The 17,010-nt window shown below is 48.0% G+C and overlaps 1 protein-coding gene across 1 annotated transcript; it reads right to left on the reverse strand.

The window, feature by feature from the left end:
• Positions 1-3,941: 3,941 nt before the first annotated feature.
• LOC8023518 (cyclic nucleotide-gated cation channel beta-1) lies at positions 3,942-12,621 on the reverse strand. The gene is given in 4 exon segments (XM_040211125.3): positions 3,942-4,955; positions 7,501-8,564; positions 12,545-12,588; positions 12,591-12,621. Coding segments are annotated over 4 exon segments (2,118 nt in total). The 3' UTR covers positions 3,942-3,976.
• Positions 12,622-17,010: the final 4,389 nt, after the last annotated feature.

Raw genomic sequence — 17,010 nt, forward strand, 5'->3', positions numbered from 1 at the left:
ACAGCCATTAGTGAAGCCTAACTCTAGCGGTTGCTTGGCAATTTCGGGTCACACTACCCAGACTGGCAAAATGATATTAAACTTTGATTGTACGAGGGGCGATGAAGAAGTTCCGAGGGTTATTTTGTAGCATAAAAAGAGAGGGCAGCACGGTGATGCGCGCGGAGTAGTCGAAGGCATGGAACTTGCTGAGTCATAATGCAAAAGGGCGTCGTTCTGTGAACATTTGGAGCTGCGCTACACGAGTTTTTATGACCAGGTGCAGGAGCACAATGGCGATTTCACCATAGATCAAACCAGAGCGAGAGCCGAATAGCGATTCTCCTCGAAACTCGGCCAATCGAAAGCAGAGAGGTTCTGAAATGATTCAGCAAGCTCGTGTCATAAAGCAGTCAATTGTACGAAGTACCTTGAATGGCACTTGCGCTTCAAGCATTGCAGACATCGCTGGATGACGAAGGGAGGTGGGGCGACCTGGCTCCGACCTCTCTTTGTACGCTTCCGGTGATGCCCTGCCATTCTTGAAGCGCGAGTGCCACTCAAAGCACTTCGCTCAATTCACTGCTTTTTGACATAAGCTTGCTGATTCATTTCAAAGACTCTCGGTTTCCGATTGGCCGAGTTTGGCGGAGAATTGATATTCGCTCTTGCTCTGGTTCGGTCTATGGTGAAATCGCTATTGTGCTCGGGCACGTGGTCAAAGAACGACGCCCTTAGGTATAAAGAGGCGCAAGGGGCCCCTTCGGCTGCTGCGCCCGCATCGACAAACCGCTCTCTCTTTTTACGCTGTAATACCAGTCTCGGAACGTTTGGATCGTACCGCGTTCATTCACATTTTGGGACTTTTCAGGGCCCTGAATTGTCAGACGAAGATCAAATCTTGGCCGAAAAATGGTGCTACTTAGCCTGGATATAACCTCTTTCTATGCACGTTTCCAGCGCTCACCATACAAGCGAAAAATGCTGAGTCACCGGGATGCATGCGCGGCGTCTGATATATTGCACAAGAGAGCTACTGCGCATGCTCAGAAGATGTTCCACAACCCAGTAGAAAAAGAGGGCAGCGCGCGGAAGGCAATTGTTGGAATGGCTTCTACAGGGCGTTTGTTCTCAGCGCTATTGGGGCGTAAAAAAAAGAATCGTATAAATAAGCCAGTGAACAGGGTGCCACGGAACTGTGCATTGATCGTAGTCAGATTTTGTGAGTGTAGGCTTCTAGAGAAACATGCCAAAAAATAAAAACTTTTTTTTTATGCGCCAAAGGAAAAACATAATCCAACCGTCGGGTTGCCGCTGCAACTCACGTATGGTACAAGACGGTACAAAAACTTTGACATTTTTTTTTTTTAAGCATACATATACACTCGCAAAATTGGGGTACGAACAATGCACCCCCTAAAAACGTCTTTGTGAAAAGTTCCATGACACTCTGTTCACTGGATTATTTATACGAGCGGTCTAAAACAACCTGTAAAAAGCGCTTTTCTTTTTTCACGCAGTTGCTAGTTTAGGGAACGTGACACTCTTTCCGTGACCAAAAACAGCTGAAGTAGGTAATTTAAAACGACCGCGCTGCATTGAAGCATTTAATTCTATTAGCACCTAAGATAGTAGTTAATTAGCTACGGTGAAATTTTGAGGGTTACTGGTTCGCCTCAAAATTGATACAATGCGTTAATAGACACATATGAAGAAGTATCCCAAATCTCGTCCCGATATATATATATATATATATATATTTATTTTTTTTTTTTTTTTTTTTTTGTCGCGAAGTTTTGTATTTGGCGCGTTACATTAAATCCTGAGGAACCGCACGCCAACAGAACACACAAAAAAAAGCCAAATACTTTTTGTTGGACTTCCTGTTCCCCTTGCAAGTTACATAGCACATGACGTAACTCCACTGGAGCGCGCGATACATTTTTAACGTTGGTTTTGGCGTAACCATTATTTGCCGTTTCCTCAATAGCTATCGTGAATTTAGAGATGACGAACAGCATGCCGGGAAGAGTAATAAAGTCCGTGTATTCCGAAAATATGTCGAGCTTGGGTAGCTCGAAAAACCTCCGGAGCTTCTCTCAATAGAAACGGTGCTGCCATCTATGGACAGACGCGAAGTACTAGTCGAATGCGACGTTTAGGTTCACGGAGGCGCCAGTGTGTCCACGCTAAGCGGCGGCCCCAACGGGACGTGTTCCAATAGCCGTCATAAAAACGACCTCCGTTTAAAATAACCCAAGTGAGAGGAGAGTGGTGGCCAGACCAAAAAAAGAAACAAAAAATATTCGAGGCAGACCACCACGCCGGACTTTCGAGGAAGTAGCGTGGTGCTTCCCCGCGTTTTGATTGGTGGTTCCTTAGAGTAGTCCGTTAAGGCTCGGGAGAGGGGGTAGAGAAGAGTCAGGTAGGCTCGCTTTGGAGCAGGTAGAGGGTATAGGGGGAGGGTGGAATTCGGGGGGGGAAGGGAGGAAGGGGGGTCAGTGGCCGAAACTGACCCATTTTGAGGCCAGGTGCCTCGCTTGATTTCTCTCGGTTCGTTAGGTGAAGTGGAGAGGAGGTCCTCCGTTGTCGTTTTCTACCACCACCACCGCGCGGCGCTGCTATGTTCTGGCGTTGTTGTTGTTACGCCTTACTGCGGTGCTTGTTTCTTGTTTTGTTCTTGCTCGTACCCCTCGCGTGTGTCTGTTTATAAACCCGGGACGGTTTTGCTTTAATGGCCACCTCCTCCTCGCACTTGTAAGAGAGAGAAAGGAAAGAGTGCCAGAATTTCAAACTGCTCACTTAGTGCTTTTCTTTTTTTACGCCGGTTTGTGTGGCAGGTGTGGTCTCCGGTTAGTGTGAACGGCGATCCACAGGTGGGGACGCAAGAAAACGTCCCAGGCCGGCCGCTCGCGCGTATGGATTGTTCTGCCGCACTCTGGTCTGGTAATGGAATGGTCGTTATTTTGCAATGCTCAATGGGAATGGAACTGTACCCGTTGTCAGATCGAGCAAACACCGGATGTCGCGCATTGTTCGTACGCTGCGCTAAGTAGTTCTTTTAAAGATTTCGTTGTCGGGGTAAGAAACGACGCTTTCAGCGTTCGAGATATGTGGGCTTCGGTGAAATAACATATACGTAGCTAATTTGAAATGTACCTACATATAGCTTAATTCGACATATGAAGGGGGAAATTATTAGTAGTGGTTTGCGGGGTGCCGGACTCTTTGCTGCGGTTCTTGGTGTAAATACGAGTATACCTGACTCAAAGATCTAATATAAGCACGACTAAACGCAAACTTTGGTCGCGTCAGTTCTGACTATCTTTTGAGCGTTCTATAAAAAGTTTCGAATCTAAACACATTGGAATTCATTAAGGGGTCCCATCGCGTGTTATTCAAACGACAATTTTGACAAAGCTGTTCTATCAAACTTGAAAGTGGCGATATGTCATCGCTATGTTGCTTCATCGCTGAATTTCATTGCTGCCTTGCTCCTTAAGCCCGGCACAGAGTAGCCAACGCGAATGGGAACTGACGATCATGCTGACGTTCCCGTCTTTGCTACGCCAATCTCTCTCTTTCTGCCTTTCTGGATTGCAAGAGCGTCCCCCAAGCAGGTTTCATAATCACGCCGAACTGTTCCGGAACTTCCATTCTCGCGCATCATTCAAACAACAATGACGCAATCAAACCACGGCGTAGCCACAGTCGCATTGTAGTTACCCAGTTTTACTCAATTTGGCGTCTTCCTTTTGTACGGTCCTATTTCATGCTAAAATACTTTATGACAGTTTTTTTTTTTATTGCTCATTCCCGTAAACGTTCTAGAAGGAGCCAACAGTATTGACAAATAAAATAAAAACATCTGCGAACCAGGCTAAGTCCGAGATAAGTTCACGCATCGCTGATTTGGACATGACTTGCATGAACCACCCAGCCTAACTTAGAGAGACACCTCATTGTTTTAATAACATGCACATATTTCACTCTTTAATCAAACGGGCAAGAGAGACACAGACACCACGTTGTCCCCACGAACGAACAGCTGATTGACGTGCCTCTTGCGAGGCGTCAGAACTTGCCGAGCACGTCTTCTCTCCCGGCTTGTCCTCTTCGCCTTAGTGCCACGGCTCGAGTCCAGAGGAACCTGAGGTTCTGGCTCAGTGGCACCGATGGCCGCTTCGGCGTCCCCGGTGACCTCGAGGCGACGCCTCGGGTCTTCTAGTACTGAAGACCCTTTAGCGTCCTCTCCAATTTCCGTGCAGGACAACTCACGGCTAGGGTCGGGTCCAGGGTCGAGGCTCTGGATAGAAGCCCTCCTGAGGAGGCTGGACGAACGAAGGTCACGAAGACCTGCCGGTTCTCCGACGACCGCAGGCGTTAACGCCTCGTTTTCGTCCAGAGGCACAGGAGTCGCCTCCGACGAAGATCGGACGTTCCCACGACCTAGGTCGACGCCTTGCAAGCGGAGTCGCGTCTCCTCGACGCCTTCACCAGATACATGTTGACTCGAGGACGCGCCGTCCGTCGAATTGAGCTCTGGACCGGAAGGCGTCTCCTTGGGCGGGTCTTTGTCTGTCTCAAGACTTAATGGTTCTAATGTTTGAGGTCTAAGAGACAGTCTTGTGGGGTGTTCTTCTTCCATAGGGTAAGGGGACGGAACGGAAGGACCAACATTGTGCGATGGACGTCGGGGGTCCTTGAGGGGTGACGTCGGATCGTCGGGTTCCCGGGGCAGTTGTTCTTCGGGTACGACGCTCGTTCGGCGACGCGGCTTCTTTTTTGTCTTGGTCCTGGTGAACTTTTGTTCTTGCCGCTTTACTTCGATCTCCTGCAGTTTCCAAGAGGCGGCGTCGGCGTCTGCGATGACTAGAGCTGTCGGACTGGGAGGCGACCCCGTGGGGGTCGCCGAAGACGACCTTGTCTTGTGCTTGAGCGGTGCCGACGTCGTCGTGGATGTCTTTGCTCCAACCCTTGGGAGAAATAAAGGCAGCCGAGTCAAGTGAAATGCAATCGCATCAAGTCGCACCAAAAACGCGCCCGATTTTTTCATACGTATTGACAGCCTGCGAAGTTGGCGGCCTGTGGCACGTTGTACAACTTCCTGGAGTGCCTCTCTAACCGATCTGTTTACCACGTCTTTATTCGGTTTGATCAGTTTCCACCTGGTGACGTCACAACCGTATAATCCTACAGCACCGTTAACACTATTAGAGTTCCGCAGTCTTTTGGAGATGCTGACAGTCTAGCAACCACGGCTGGGGGTTTGGCAAACTGGAAATGGTACGTTTCCTCCGCCATCTTGCGTTGTTGACGTATAAGAAACTACGACCGTCTGTCGATTAGAGCAGCCATACCGGGACAATTACCCAGGTTAACCTCCTTGTCTGTATGAACCGGTGGTCGGGTCTGTAACGCCGCTCGGAGCACGTAAAGCGAAAGTTCGCGCTGGAGAACCCAGGGATGCCCGTTTGTATCTCGATGAGCATTGAACCGGCGTGCGGTCATGTACCACTATACTGCGTGATGCACGTTTAAAACCTCAGTCTAGCATCGCCAGTGCATTGACACCAGACGCCCACTGCTGACCTTCCGCCGCCTAAACAAACCGATAACGGATATTACTTTCCAGTAAGATCTTGAACCGATTTTAGTTAAGGTAACGAGACGAGACCGTTATCCTACGCGTAGACTGGGTGTAGGGATGGCCAGAGCTACTTTAGAAGCGATCAGGACGACAATACTATAGAGGTGCAGGGAACGGTCGACAGATGCGCAACACATGTACCAGTTCTGCAACCAAGCAACCCGGAAATAATGGGCGGCCCACGCAGTGCCCGCCGTTGTTTTTGATCGACGAAGGTCGTGCGAGGACGGACACCTGCAGCGCGACACACGGTTCAGAGTTTGTTGAACCTCGCTCTCGTCGCGTCAATTTTTAGGGTGTGCCCGGTGCCGCGCAGTGCCTGTTCAATGTTTTGGGGTCTTTCCCCGTGAATGGAGGCTCTGCTACTCGAAACGACACTGAAAACGAGCGGCTATCCGGTGCCTTCGCAAGGCTAGACTGCGCAAACAGTGTGAGCATTAATAACCCTTTTTTTATTTTTTACGACCACACCTGGTTAACGGTTGTATAGTTCACGAGATTGTACCAAAGAGGACCAAGCCGTAGGTTCCCCGCTCTATGCTGATTGGTTCCTAGCTAAGACCACGACGTGTGTAGCGTAAAATTGCTCCATTTCGAAAGCTAACAAAAATAACCGGCAGAGGAAGAGGTAAGAGAACAAGCGATAACCTACAAGCGATAGATCTCAACTTGCGCGGCACACGGATCCTACGAATAAAGTAATATTAACCTCACTGCGAGGGATCGTACACGCACGATATACAAGCTGCCTACACGATACTCTGAAGTGTGCAATTTGCTGTGCTAAAATTTATTCTGGATTAGTACAAACAAAACGTTCAGCCTCCCACTCTGGTAAAGGAGGAAGAGCAGTGGAGCTGTACTATGTACCGCCGTCACTCATAGATGGCGGTAGCTGTCCAGAGTGTTGTGTCCGGATTTCTTTGTCCACGGACACAAAACTGGGGAAACTAGCCCTTAAGAGGTCCGCAGTAAAAAGGAGCAGGGTTTAGGAACTTGAAAATCAATGGTAGCTGGTTACACACATTTTTTTTTAAATTTTATTTGGGGCCATTACGAGCCACTCATAAACGATCTTGCCGCTCGACAATCGATGCCTCAGCGCAGATGACCTGCCCCTTTTGCTCCTTTTCACTTCGGCCACTTCTCTCGTCACTGTAGTCAAACAGGAGATTTCGCAGCCTCGGCAGACATATCTGTGCTCTTGTCACCGAAATAGGCCTCACGTGTGTACCTCAATACCGGTTTCGGTGGCTGGGCATCTCAAAGTTGTCGTTTTCTTTCTCGAATGTATGCAAGGGAAAGTCGGCATGCCCAAGGATGGCGTCTGGTGTACCTGCTGCAGCTGGGCGATTCCGCCAGAGCGGTACGAGTGCAAATGCGGAATCCTTAACGTGCATCACCTACTACTGATCAGTCGCACAGGGGAAAGGAAGTCGGCGATAGCATTTTTTTAAGGAAAACAAACAAAAAGAAAAACGAAATTGGCAAAGAGGGATCCATTTAATTTGTTTAGAAGGCTATAAACAGTCGTTTCGGGAGTGAAAAAAGTTTTATTAGCCTCCCCGCTAAATTTAGCGGAGATACTCAATTGTTATTTAGGTCATGTGACGTCAATTACCCCGCTATATATTGCTGGGGAACTAAATTTCTGTATAAATATCCTGACGTCAATTTCCCTACTAAATATAGCCCAAAAACTTAATTGATATCTAGGTCATCTGACGTCAATTTTCTCGCCAAGTTTAACGGGGAACTGCACGTACGGACGGACGGATAAAGTTTTGGAAATAGAGGGTACCATTAAAAAGCATTCCATGCTTTGAAAGTACCCAGCAGCGAGTCAGCGTCTTGCGGAGAGGCCGTCTCACCTTTTTCGACCGCTCGGAGGCGTCCCCGGCGGCGTGCGAGACGTTTTTTTGCTCGGCCTGCTCCCGGACTTCATCGACCGGCTGGTCTTGACCTCGGACGCCCAGCTCGGTAACTTCAGTTCGTACTTCATGATTTCGTCCATCCTTGCGGCTCCCTGGTACCTGCGCGTCTGGTACGCCTCCGGAAGGAGGGACTGCATCTGGCGGGCGGATGCCAGTAATGCGGTTAGCACCGACGATGACGGTAACGATGATGATGGTGATGATGCCGATGTCTCATCCTTCGCTCCTGTCCTCTTCTCGAGTTCCTCGGCTAACAACACGTTCTCTGTCGCTGATGTCTGTTGGCTGGACTCTACCTGACTGCACTTGGCTCGAGGTACCGTTGACGTCGACGAGTGAGTAGCCTCTTCCAAGCGCTCGCTGCGACCTGCCTGAGAAGACTCGACAACCATGGCGGTAGTGGGTTCCACCACTTCCATCGCTGCGGCCTCCTTGTTCTTCAACCTCAGCGTCGACAGGTCTTCAAGTTGGATCGCTTGCATCATTTCCTGAAAGCCAGAAGTGGCCACCGTTGATATCCTTGAGGACTCCATCGGTTCATATGTTCTCCCCACTTCCCCGGAGTCTTCACGGGGACTCCGGCGTCCTTCTTGGGGTTCCTTCGGAAGTGGTTCAGGAAGACCTTCAACTGGATCTTTTTGGCACTTTTCTTGATCCTCTCGCTCTCCCCTTCCACCTTCTTCTGGAGGCCCTTCTCGATGCTCTTGTGGCTGTCCCTCTTGGCGTTCTTCTTGTCGTCCCTGCTGAAGTCGTCGGTCTTCCGACCCTACACTGTCCGTTTTCTCCTGTCCCTCTCCCTCTGAGCCTGAAGACCTGCCGGGAGACCCTGGAGGCGTGCGAGGTCCTCGCCGCACGACCGGGTGCAGAATAGGCGTCTTGATGGACGCCGGCAGCAGAAGTACTTCGTCCACGTCGGCCATGGCCAGGTTCATGTGGCGGTCGTAGGCGTGCAGAAAGCCCGTAAGGATGCTCCGCACCTGGCTGTGGTTACGGGTCCACACCTGCGTGGAATTGGATGATGAACGAGTCGGAAGACGTGCTTGCGATGACGTGTACATGCACAGCTACCTCCCAACTTTGGAGGACCTTGCATCGCCGGCGTAGTAAGGTGCCTCGTTTCAAAACATACCCTAAATATTAAAGCTTTAGTGCTGAATTTTATGCGTTAGCTGCCCAAGACCAGCAGTTAGACACGAATTCTGCGTGCGCGTTCAGCTGAAGCACCAGTTCAATAGGGGAGGGGGCGAGGGGGGCGGTTGCCCCCTCCCCATCCTCACTTTTTTTTTATTATTTGTTTGAAACATTGCGGGACTACACTCACGAAGTCAACTGGAAGTGGCCAGTATACATTGACTTCGACGATAAACACCAGCCACACCTCACGAATCATTTCAAAGTCCTGTATTTTTTTTTTTTTTTTTTTAGAGGAGAATGTTTGTTGTCGCCATGAGGTCTTTTTACTGCAATAGCAGTTAGTGTGACACTTCGCAAGTTCCGTGCCGTCGACTGCGCTTCATATCAATGCGGGCCATTTTCGGCACCCTGCTAAAAGATTCCACATTGACGTCACGCCACGCATCACGTCACCTAAACGATAATAATCCCTCGAGAAGGGGACAGGGGGGGGGGGGGGGGGGGGGGGGACAAAGGACAAACACAAATCTCCAAACAGAGTTACGTGATTGGTACGCGCTGAAAAAAATCCATCTCGTCCTGGTATCGAACCGGGGACCTTTCTATTTCTAGTGGAGCGCTCTACCGACTGAGCCAACCAGGAGTTAGACGTCAGCAGAGGAAACGTGTTTTATCAGCTGCCACCAATCTAACACCAACAAGGGGAACGGCCAGCAATTTAGGGTTACGATGTTAATGCAATTAATGCAAAGTTCAGGGCGAGCTGGACAGAATAAACGATCGCTTATTCTGTCGAGCTCGCCTGCAACTCCGCATTATTTGCATTAACACGTCACCCGTTACCTGGCGTCAGGTGCTACTATGAAGTGACACTGTCATGACAAGTCACGTTGCACAGTGATGCCACGCGACTCAATGACGTCAAGATGACACCGTGAGCCACGTGATGTCATGACGTCACGTGACATTTAGACTTCATGTGACAATACGTCGTCACGTCACAACATGACGGCACGTAGAAACATAAATAGGAGACTGATGATAATGGAAAGAAGAAAAACAAAGCGTTTTCGCTAATTATGTCAGATAGGTCATCGGGCGATAAAACGAATAGAGCTAGGTTGGTGTTACAGGAAAGCTGAAAAGATTTTTGAAAAAAAGAAAAACGAGTTAGAGGCGAATTCTAGAGTATTTTTATCCCGTGAATCTGACTATCACGTTCGTTTTCCCCGAAGATGTAACTAAACGCGAGAAAACACAAACAAACCTCTGACCATCCTTTTCGTCATAAAATTATCTTTCGGCCGCGAAGCCCGTGCCGCTCGTGTGGTCAACGCGTGCAGTTGCAAGCGTTGCCAGGTATATTCCAACCGCATTGACACCAGTCGTGGCGTCTTTTCCTGACTTTTTTTTTTTTTTTTTTAAATAGCGAGAGTGCGCGTGCTTAGCGCTTTGATAGGCGCGGAAGATGCGCGAGAGTGTAGATTCCGAAAACTCCTTTTATGACGTCACGCTCCAACAAGGAAAGGCTTTCGCGGTACTCGGAAAATGATTTTCTGCAGCCTCCTTGCACCAAATTGAAAACTGATCTCGATATTCGTGATCCTGGAGGTCAAATGAAGACGATTTAAGTGTTTTTTTACTCAAATACACAGCCGCTTCAGCTTCCGTTTAAAGGCCGACGAACAGACTCGAGCTTCTGCGAGGCAGAAGATCCTCCTCACCATGGGGGAGGAGGAAACAGGCAACGGTAGAAAGGGTAGAAAGGGGGAGAGAAGGAAGCGAGGAAAAAGTGGAAAGCGCGAACTGGTCGTCGGTCTTTAAAAACCACGGGCGAAGTTTGAAACTTGGGAGTGCGATGTTTGAAGGGTTCCTCAGCGACCACAAGGCGTTCTTAGTTTGTGTCCAGTAACATTGCATAAGACGTTCGGGCAGCCATACGAACGACAGGGAACGGTTCGTGCATACACATGCAGTTTCGTCGTTCCTTTGATTTCAAACTTGGGCGCGCGAGTTTCGAAGTGTTCTTCAATTACCACAAGGCAGTCCTAGTTTGTGTCCAATACCATTGTTCCAGGGGCTCACAAAATCATCTCTACTTAATACACCCTCGTTGGTTCCAAAACGCTACGGAATTTTCGCCCGCAATCTGACGGAGGCTTATTGCGGAGAAGGCGCCGTGTAACCGAGCTTTCGGTTGCACGTCAAAAGATCCCCAGGTGGTCCAAATTAATTCTCAGCCCTCCGCTGGGGCGTGCCAGATGCCCGTCGTTCGTTTGGCACGTAAAACGCCCAAATTTGACTTTCTTTGGAATTTTCGTCCGGTGTGTTACTCGGTTTAAATACGAAACGCCTATGCGAACTCTATGGTGCGCGCTCGCACCTTTACCGTCCATTCAGTCCATCTGCTCCGAAATGACACTTCAGGGGCTCCGACATCACGCCTCAGCTATCGCAGTGTTTTACCCTACGGCTAGCGTAAGTGTTTACCAGAGGCGGCGGTGATGGCCGCCATCATCTCCTGGAGGGAGGTTTGTGTTATTCACCATTTTTTTATTAAACAGTGTGACCGATCAAAACTCACTGTGTAAATAAAAGCCATAATTTCCTAGATTTGCTTTTACAGAGCAGCATTTAGGCGCCCGTCTCCGCGTATAGACATTTTCTCCTCTACTCTATCCCCAGTCACCTAATAGGCATATCGGTATGGGCGACGAAAAAAATAATAAAACGCTTCAACCTAGAAAAAAAAAAATAGAGGGGAGAGCAAAACGAGAATGGGTGACGGTTACGCTTAAATCCTAAATGTCTTTGATTGGCGTGGCGACGACAAAACAATGTTCTCGCCCATACTGGAAGTGACGACAATTCAAGATGGCGGCGCCCTTGTGAAAAAGGTCTGTAGCGGCGTCGGCATCGCCGTCGGCGTAACCGCGCGCGTTGCATTATGGGACGTCACAGTATCCCCGCTAAATTTAACGAGGAAACTGAATTGGTGTTGAAGGCCATGTGACGACAGTTTTTACCGCTAAATTTAGCGGGGAAACTGAATGCGCAGTGTTGCATCATGGGACGTCACAGCCTACACACCAATTCAGTTTCCCCGCTAAATTTAGCGGGGAATTGAAATTGGTGTTGAGGTCACGTGACGTTAATTTTTCCGCCTAAATCTAGCGGAGAACCTGAATTTTTTCATAGATTACGTGCACGAGGTCATCCGACGTCATCTTCCCCGCTACATTTAGTGGGGAAATTGAATTGGTGTTGAGGTCATGTGGCGTCAATTTTCCAGCTAATTTAGCGAGAGAAGCTGTGGGAGGAGAGGAGGGTATGGAGGGAGGAGGGGAGGACACGGAGGTGGAGGGTGGAGAACCAGTCTGTGAGGAGAGTGATCTATTATATAATATATATACTATATATATATATATATATAGTATATATATATATATATATATATATATAAATATAATATATATATATATATTTCTTTTTTAAATTGTTTAGCCCGATATATGGCAAATTTGAAATATCTCAAGAGCTGCGCTTTAATTTCGCATTACAGAGATTTGTAAACATTTTTGTTTTTCATTTTTAAGGAAAAAAAACTTTCCTCTGGAACCCTTGTCTGGGACCGCCACTGCTTCCGGCCAAACGCTGAGGCAGTACCCGTGCCCCAATCGGTTGGTGAAACTGCAATTCAGGACTACGGTCTTGTTACGCATACCCGGTTTCACCTGACGATGGACCCGCGCCGGCCGTGTGACGGTGTGAGTGCCACGCGATTTTCGGAGGGGTGCAGCGACGGGCGCGGCTACCTAGGTGCTGGGGATTGGCTGGGCGTTCTCACCTTGATCCTGGTCCTGTCCCGCACCGCCCTAAAGAGCAGTTGAAGGGGCCCTTGTTATGGAACGAGTCTTCCGCCATGATGGTGAGCACGGTCGGCGGCTCCTTGCGACGGCGGCCTTTCTCCTTCGACTCCGGGGGCTGTCGCGGGAGAGGAGCAGTCGTTTAGGCTCTCCTTCTACGCATATACGACTCCTTGAAAATATTGTATACAAATTGTAATATCGTGGATGGATGGATACCGCCGAACCCTTTTAACTGGCGGTGTTTGCGCCCACCTGGCGTTAAATCCCGAATGAACGCCCTCCCACTGGAAAGAGATAAAAAAAGGGAAAATATGGCCCTGGGCGATCTTTCGGGGCTGGGCGTTCTGTGGGGATTTTACAATAGAAATGCGAAGAAGCCGGCTAGATAAAGAACAAACGTAGTTTCCTCTGGCATACAATTAGAAAAATATAAATGTATCTTAATCATGCATATGAGGTAAGGATACAGAATATGCAGCGTGTTTTGAGCTGCTCTGGGTGTTTGTTTCGGAGCTTCTCTAAGCACGTTAGTCTCGCTGAATTGAGCTAAATTTAGCTCAATAGACCCTTTTCCAATGCCAGTCTACCCACCGTGTGCAGAGCAAGCCCAACGCTCTAATGGCCGGCATAACAAACTTATATTCTTCACACCAGGAAAAGCGAACCTTCTTGGAAAGCGGAAGAAATCCCTCGAAATTAGTTCTAAAATGTTAGTCCTTTGATGCACGAAGTAGAGAGTGCTTGATTTAGATGATCTTTCCCCCCTGTCACCGCCATTTGTGCGGTAATATTGGAGCTTCTGAGACAGCCACAATATGGCTCTTAGGCAGCATTCACAATGGCGACTGAATGGTATCCGCAAAGCGGTTGCGAATGCGGTTGCTCAGAGCTGCAATAAAAATGCATGCGCAGATGATAATGAAAACGAGCAGATCAGCTTCGCGGTTCCAATTCAAACGCTAGTGTGACTAGAGTCTCACTCTTCGAAAGGGTCTGTGGACCTTTTCACCCTCCGTCCCGTGGGTGCTGCCATCTTGAATCACGTGACGCGGCCGCCATAAGGTGGCTTCGAGTCGTCGCTCTCCTCTCTCACCTCCGCGCCCTGGCGAAGGCGTTGTATTCGTGTTTTTCGTCGCGTTTTACCCCGATTTTTGCCTTGCTTTGTGCAGTGTCGTCTCATACTTATTTTTACTACCCAACGGTAGCCATCATTATGCCCACAACTTCTGCTTTTTTGATTTTATCTTGACTATTTTTTCCCGTCGCGTACCGGATACGTGTGAGGAAAAAAAAAATCAGCGTTAGCACTGGCGCAGATTGAGTATATATACAGAGTTTTCCCGAGAGGCGTCCGAGCATAAAATGAACCGCATATATCAGTCAATAAAGTGAGTGCAATGGAACTCTTCACAAAGGAGCAGCATTTGTCATACTGAAATTTTGCGAGTATAGGTTCCCAGAAACCAAAACGAGAAAGAAACAACGCTATATCTCTATGCACGGGGAAATTCTACATTAAATTAACCAAGTTACACTTTTGCTCTACGCGTTTTTGGGGTATGTTTTTAATGAAACTAGCCCTGAACTGATTCTGTGTAAAAACAAACATATTCTGGGTGCTTTACCAACAAAGCGCGACAACGGATCTTTCAAAGAGCCTAGATATAGGAGAGGAAGCAACGCAAACCATGGACGGATCTTGCACAGCCGGGTCGTAAGTGCGCATGCGTTGCGCTGTCGCGGGGCGACGAGGGAAGGCGCACAGCGAGGCGGAGTGCTGGGCGGAGACGCTTGCCAAACGAACAACGTTTTTGACTCCTCTTCGCTACTCTTACTGCTACCCGCTGCTCATACGCCACGTGACCCCCCTCGAGCAGTTGGGAACACTCTTTAATCTAGGCCACACTAGACCTTGATTGAATGGAAAACAGCTGAACACCTAAGTCGGCGGCGGTTTGCGCACTTAGCATCGCACAGATGTATCGCTTTTCGATGCGTTTTATACCTCATGCTACCGAGACTCGAAAAAAAACGTTAAAATAAATAAAATAAAATATATATATATATAACGAAATACGCGCAAAGATAGGGGTTCACAGTTTTGGTCGTGCGGGACGGTGCCCTCCGAAAATGGCGACAGCAGGAAGCATGGGGAGGGGAGAGGGTGTACGCATGCGCAGAGGCTTACTGGCAAAGCGTTCATTGTTACCGGTGGGCACACCAGTCATTTCGGACGGAGTTTGTTTGAGCGCCCACTCCTCCAGATCTCATCTCACTACGGCCTCAAACTGACGGCTGACAAGGCAAATATATATATACTATATAGTATTTGTTTTAAAAAATAAAAAGATAATGCAAGGATACGTTCGAGCTGGTTAAGAACTGACATTTCTGTCAGTTATTTGTGCGTTTGGACATTCGGGTTGTCCCTGACTTCTGTTTACCCACTCTCCAAATTTTTAAAAATGGCAGATTTTCTTTTTTACCAAACTTTGTTTAGGTTAAGGTCACATAAAAAGAAAATGTCCCAAAAGAGATGAACGCAAAATTCTAACACGAAAAACTTTGCGGAAAAGTTTTCCCCGCTAAATTTAGCGAAGAACTTCAATTGGAGTATATAATTCGCTATTGTTTCGTTGTTGTCGCCCTAGTTTTGCCAAGAGAGACGGCAGACCAGGCCTATTCAAGCCAACTTTTGGCTTTTTGTCTGCGTCCCGGCGTCCGCACTTGTATGGATGCAAATTGATTGACTGATTGGTTAGAAACCAGCTCAGTTTATAAACCAGCTCAGTTTATCCTGACTCCAAGCACACAAAAAGAGCTTTAAAAAAAAAAACGCAAGCCTCAAAACATGCTGCACATTCCCGTTCCTCCCGACCTGATACGTTTGTTTTATTTATTTCATTTTCCTCAAGGCCAGAGGCCTTGAGGGAAAAAGACACGTTTACTTTTTTTTGTCTCCATTTTTTTTTTTTTTTTTTCTACAAGAGCTGTTTCTACAAGAGCGGGAGATGTGCACCCACTCGGTTGCGATTCGCGAACAGGCGCCTCCGTTACACGGATCTTTTTTTTTTTTTTTTGTAGTAAGTATCGGGTGTTATAAATTAAAGGGATCGCTGTAAAGCGACCGTAAAAACCGGCGCCTGCAAGTAGAAGCAAAAATTTTAATCAAGATGTATTTTAGTGGTGGATTTAACCTCGAATTATTTGAAGCAGCAGCACCGTTCCTGTCATAAATGAGAACATCAGTGACATATTCGAGCGGCGAGGTCGACGCAGACGACAGACACCCCCCCACCCCACCCCCCCCCCCCCCCCCCCCCCCCCCCCCCCCCAAAAAAAGTCGGGCTTGTGGCGCCGCCGCCCGACGGAGGCGGAGCAAGCACTCGTGAAGAAAGCCGAGAAAGTTGTCCTCGCTTGCTGCTCCTCTCGGGAGATGGCACCACAAGGTACGGCCTTCGGCGACTCTGTCGTTTCCGTCGAAGCCCGGCGTTAAAAATGTTAAGGATGCGTTTTAATTGTTTCACAGGAACGGAGCCGCGCCTTTCACATCGCAAAACAAAATTAAAAAAAAAAAAAAAAAAAAAATATGCAGCTTTTGATGATAATTTTTAGTTCTCGAAGTGTAGGTGCCGATTTTTTCCCGACTTATTTCGCAACCGGACCTTTCTAAGTGCAGTTTCCCCCAATTCGAAATGTCCTTACCTACTACTTTAGAAAGATATCCTTAATAGTTTGTGTATTACGTCTGAATTACAAACACGGTCTAGGTAGCGGAAGCTGTCCCCGCACGCGTTCACCCATCCCTCCGGGTGTATATGGCATGCCGTCCGTGTTTTTCGTGTTCATCGCCTTAGTAAGGCGAGACTTTAGAGAAGCACCATCTCGCTACATGACCCTGTCATTTATAAACACGCTTGTTAAGTTACAGGTGCATTGAGCGTTCCGCGTGCACAGTAGCCCTTTGTTTTTTTTGTTTTTTTTTTTTAATTTTACCGGGATATGTTTAGCCGTTAGGGTTTCATAAAAACAAGGTCCCCCAAGGAATCCCGACGCAAAAGTGTAACACGCAATTTGCCCGCTAAATTCGACGAGAAAATCAGAAGTGCGCAAAACAACGCAACAATTCAACTTTACTACTAATGAGAGTTCCCACTACATTTTGGGTTTATATAATAAAATAAGACAATAAAGATGAAAAGACCCAGCTCAAGACGCGCGATCTAACCGTTCGGACGCTCGGTCCCCTTCCCCTGTTCGGATAAGTGCCAAAAAAAGACCTTCGGAAACAACAACACGCTGCACGTATGATGTGTCCCTCGATTTTTTTCCTTAGGATTAAGATTGGATTTAAATATTTTTTTTTTTTAACGCCAAAACAGCTACGCAGGCATCGTTACGCCAGCGCCTTCGTGCAACGCCAGAGATATGCGTAGAGCGAAGT

This window comes from Ixodes scapularis, unplaced genomic scaffold (genome assembly GCF_016920785.2).
Source record: "Ixodes scapularis isolate PalLabHiFi unplaced genomic scaffold, ASM1692078v2 PGA_scaffold13__105_contigs__length_92229423, whole genome shotgun sequence".
Classification (NCBI taxonomy): Eukaryota; Metazoa; Arthropoda; class Arachnida; order Ixodida; family Ixodidae; genus Ixodes; species Ixodes scapularis.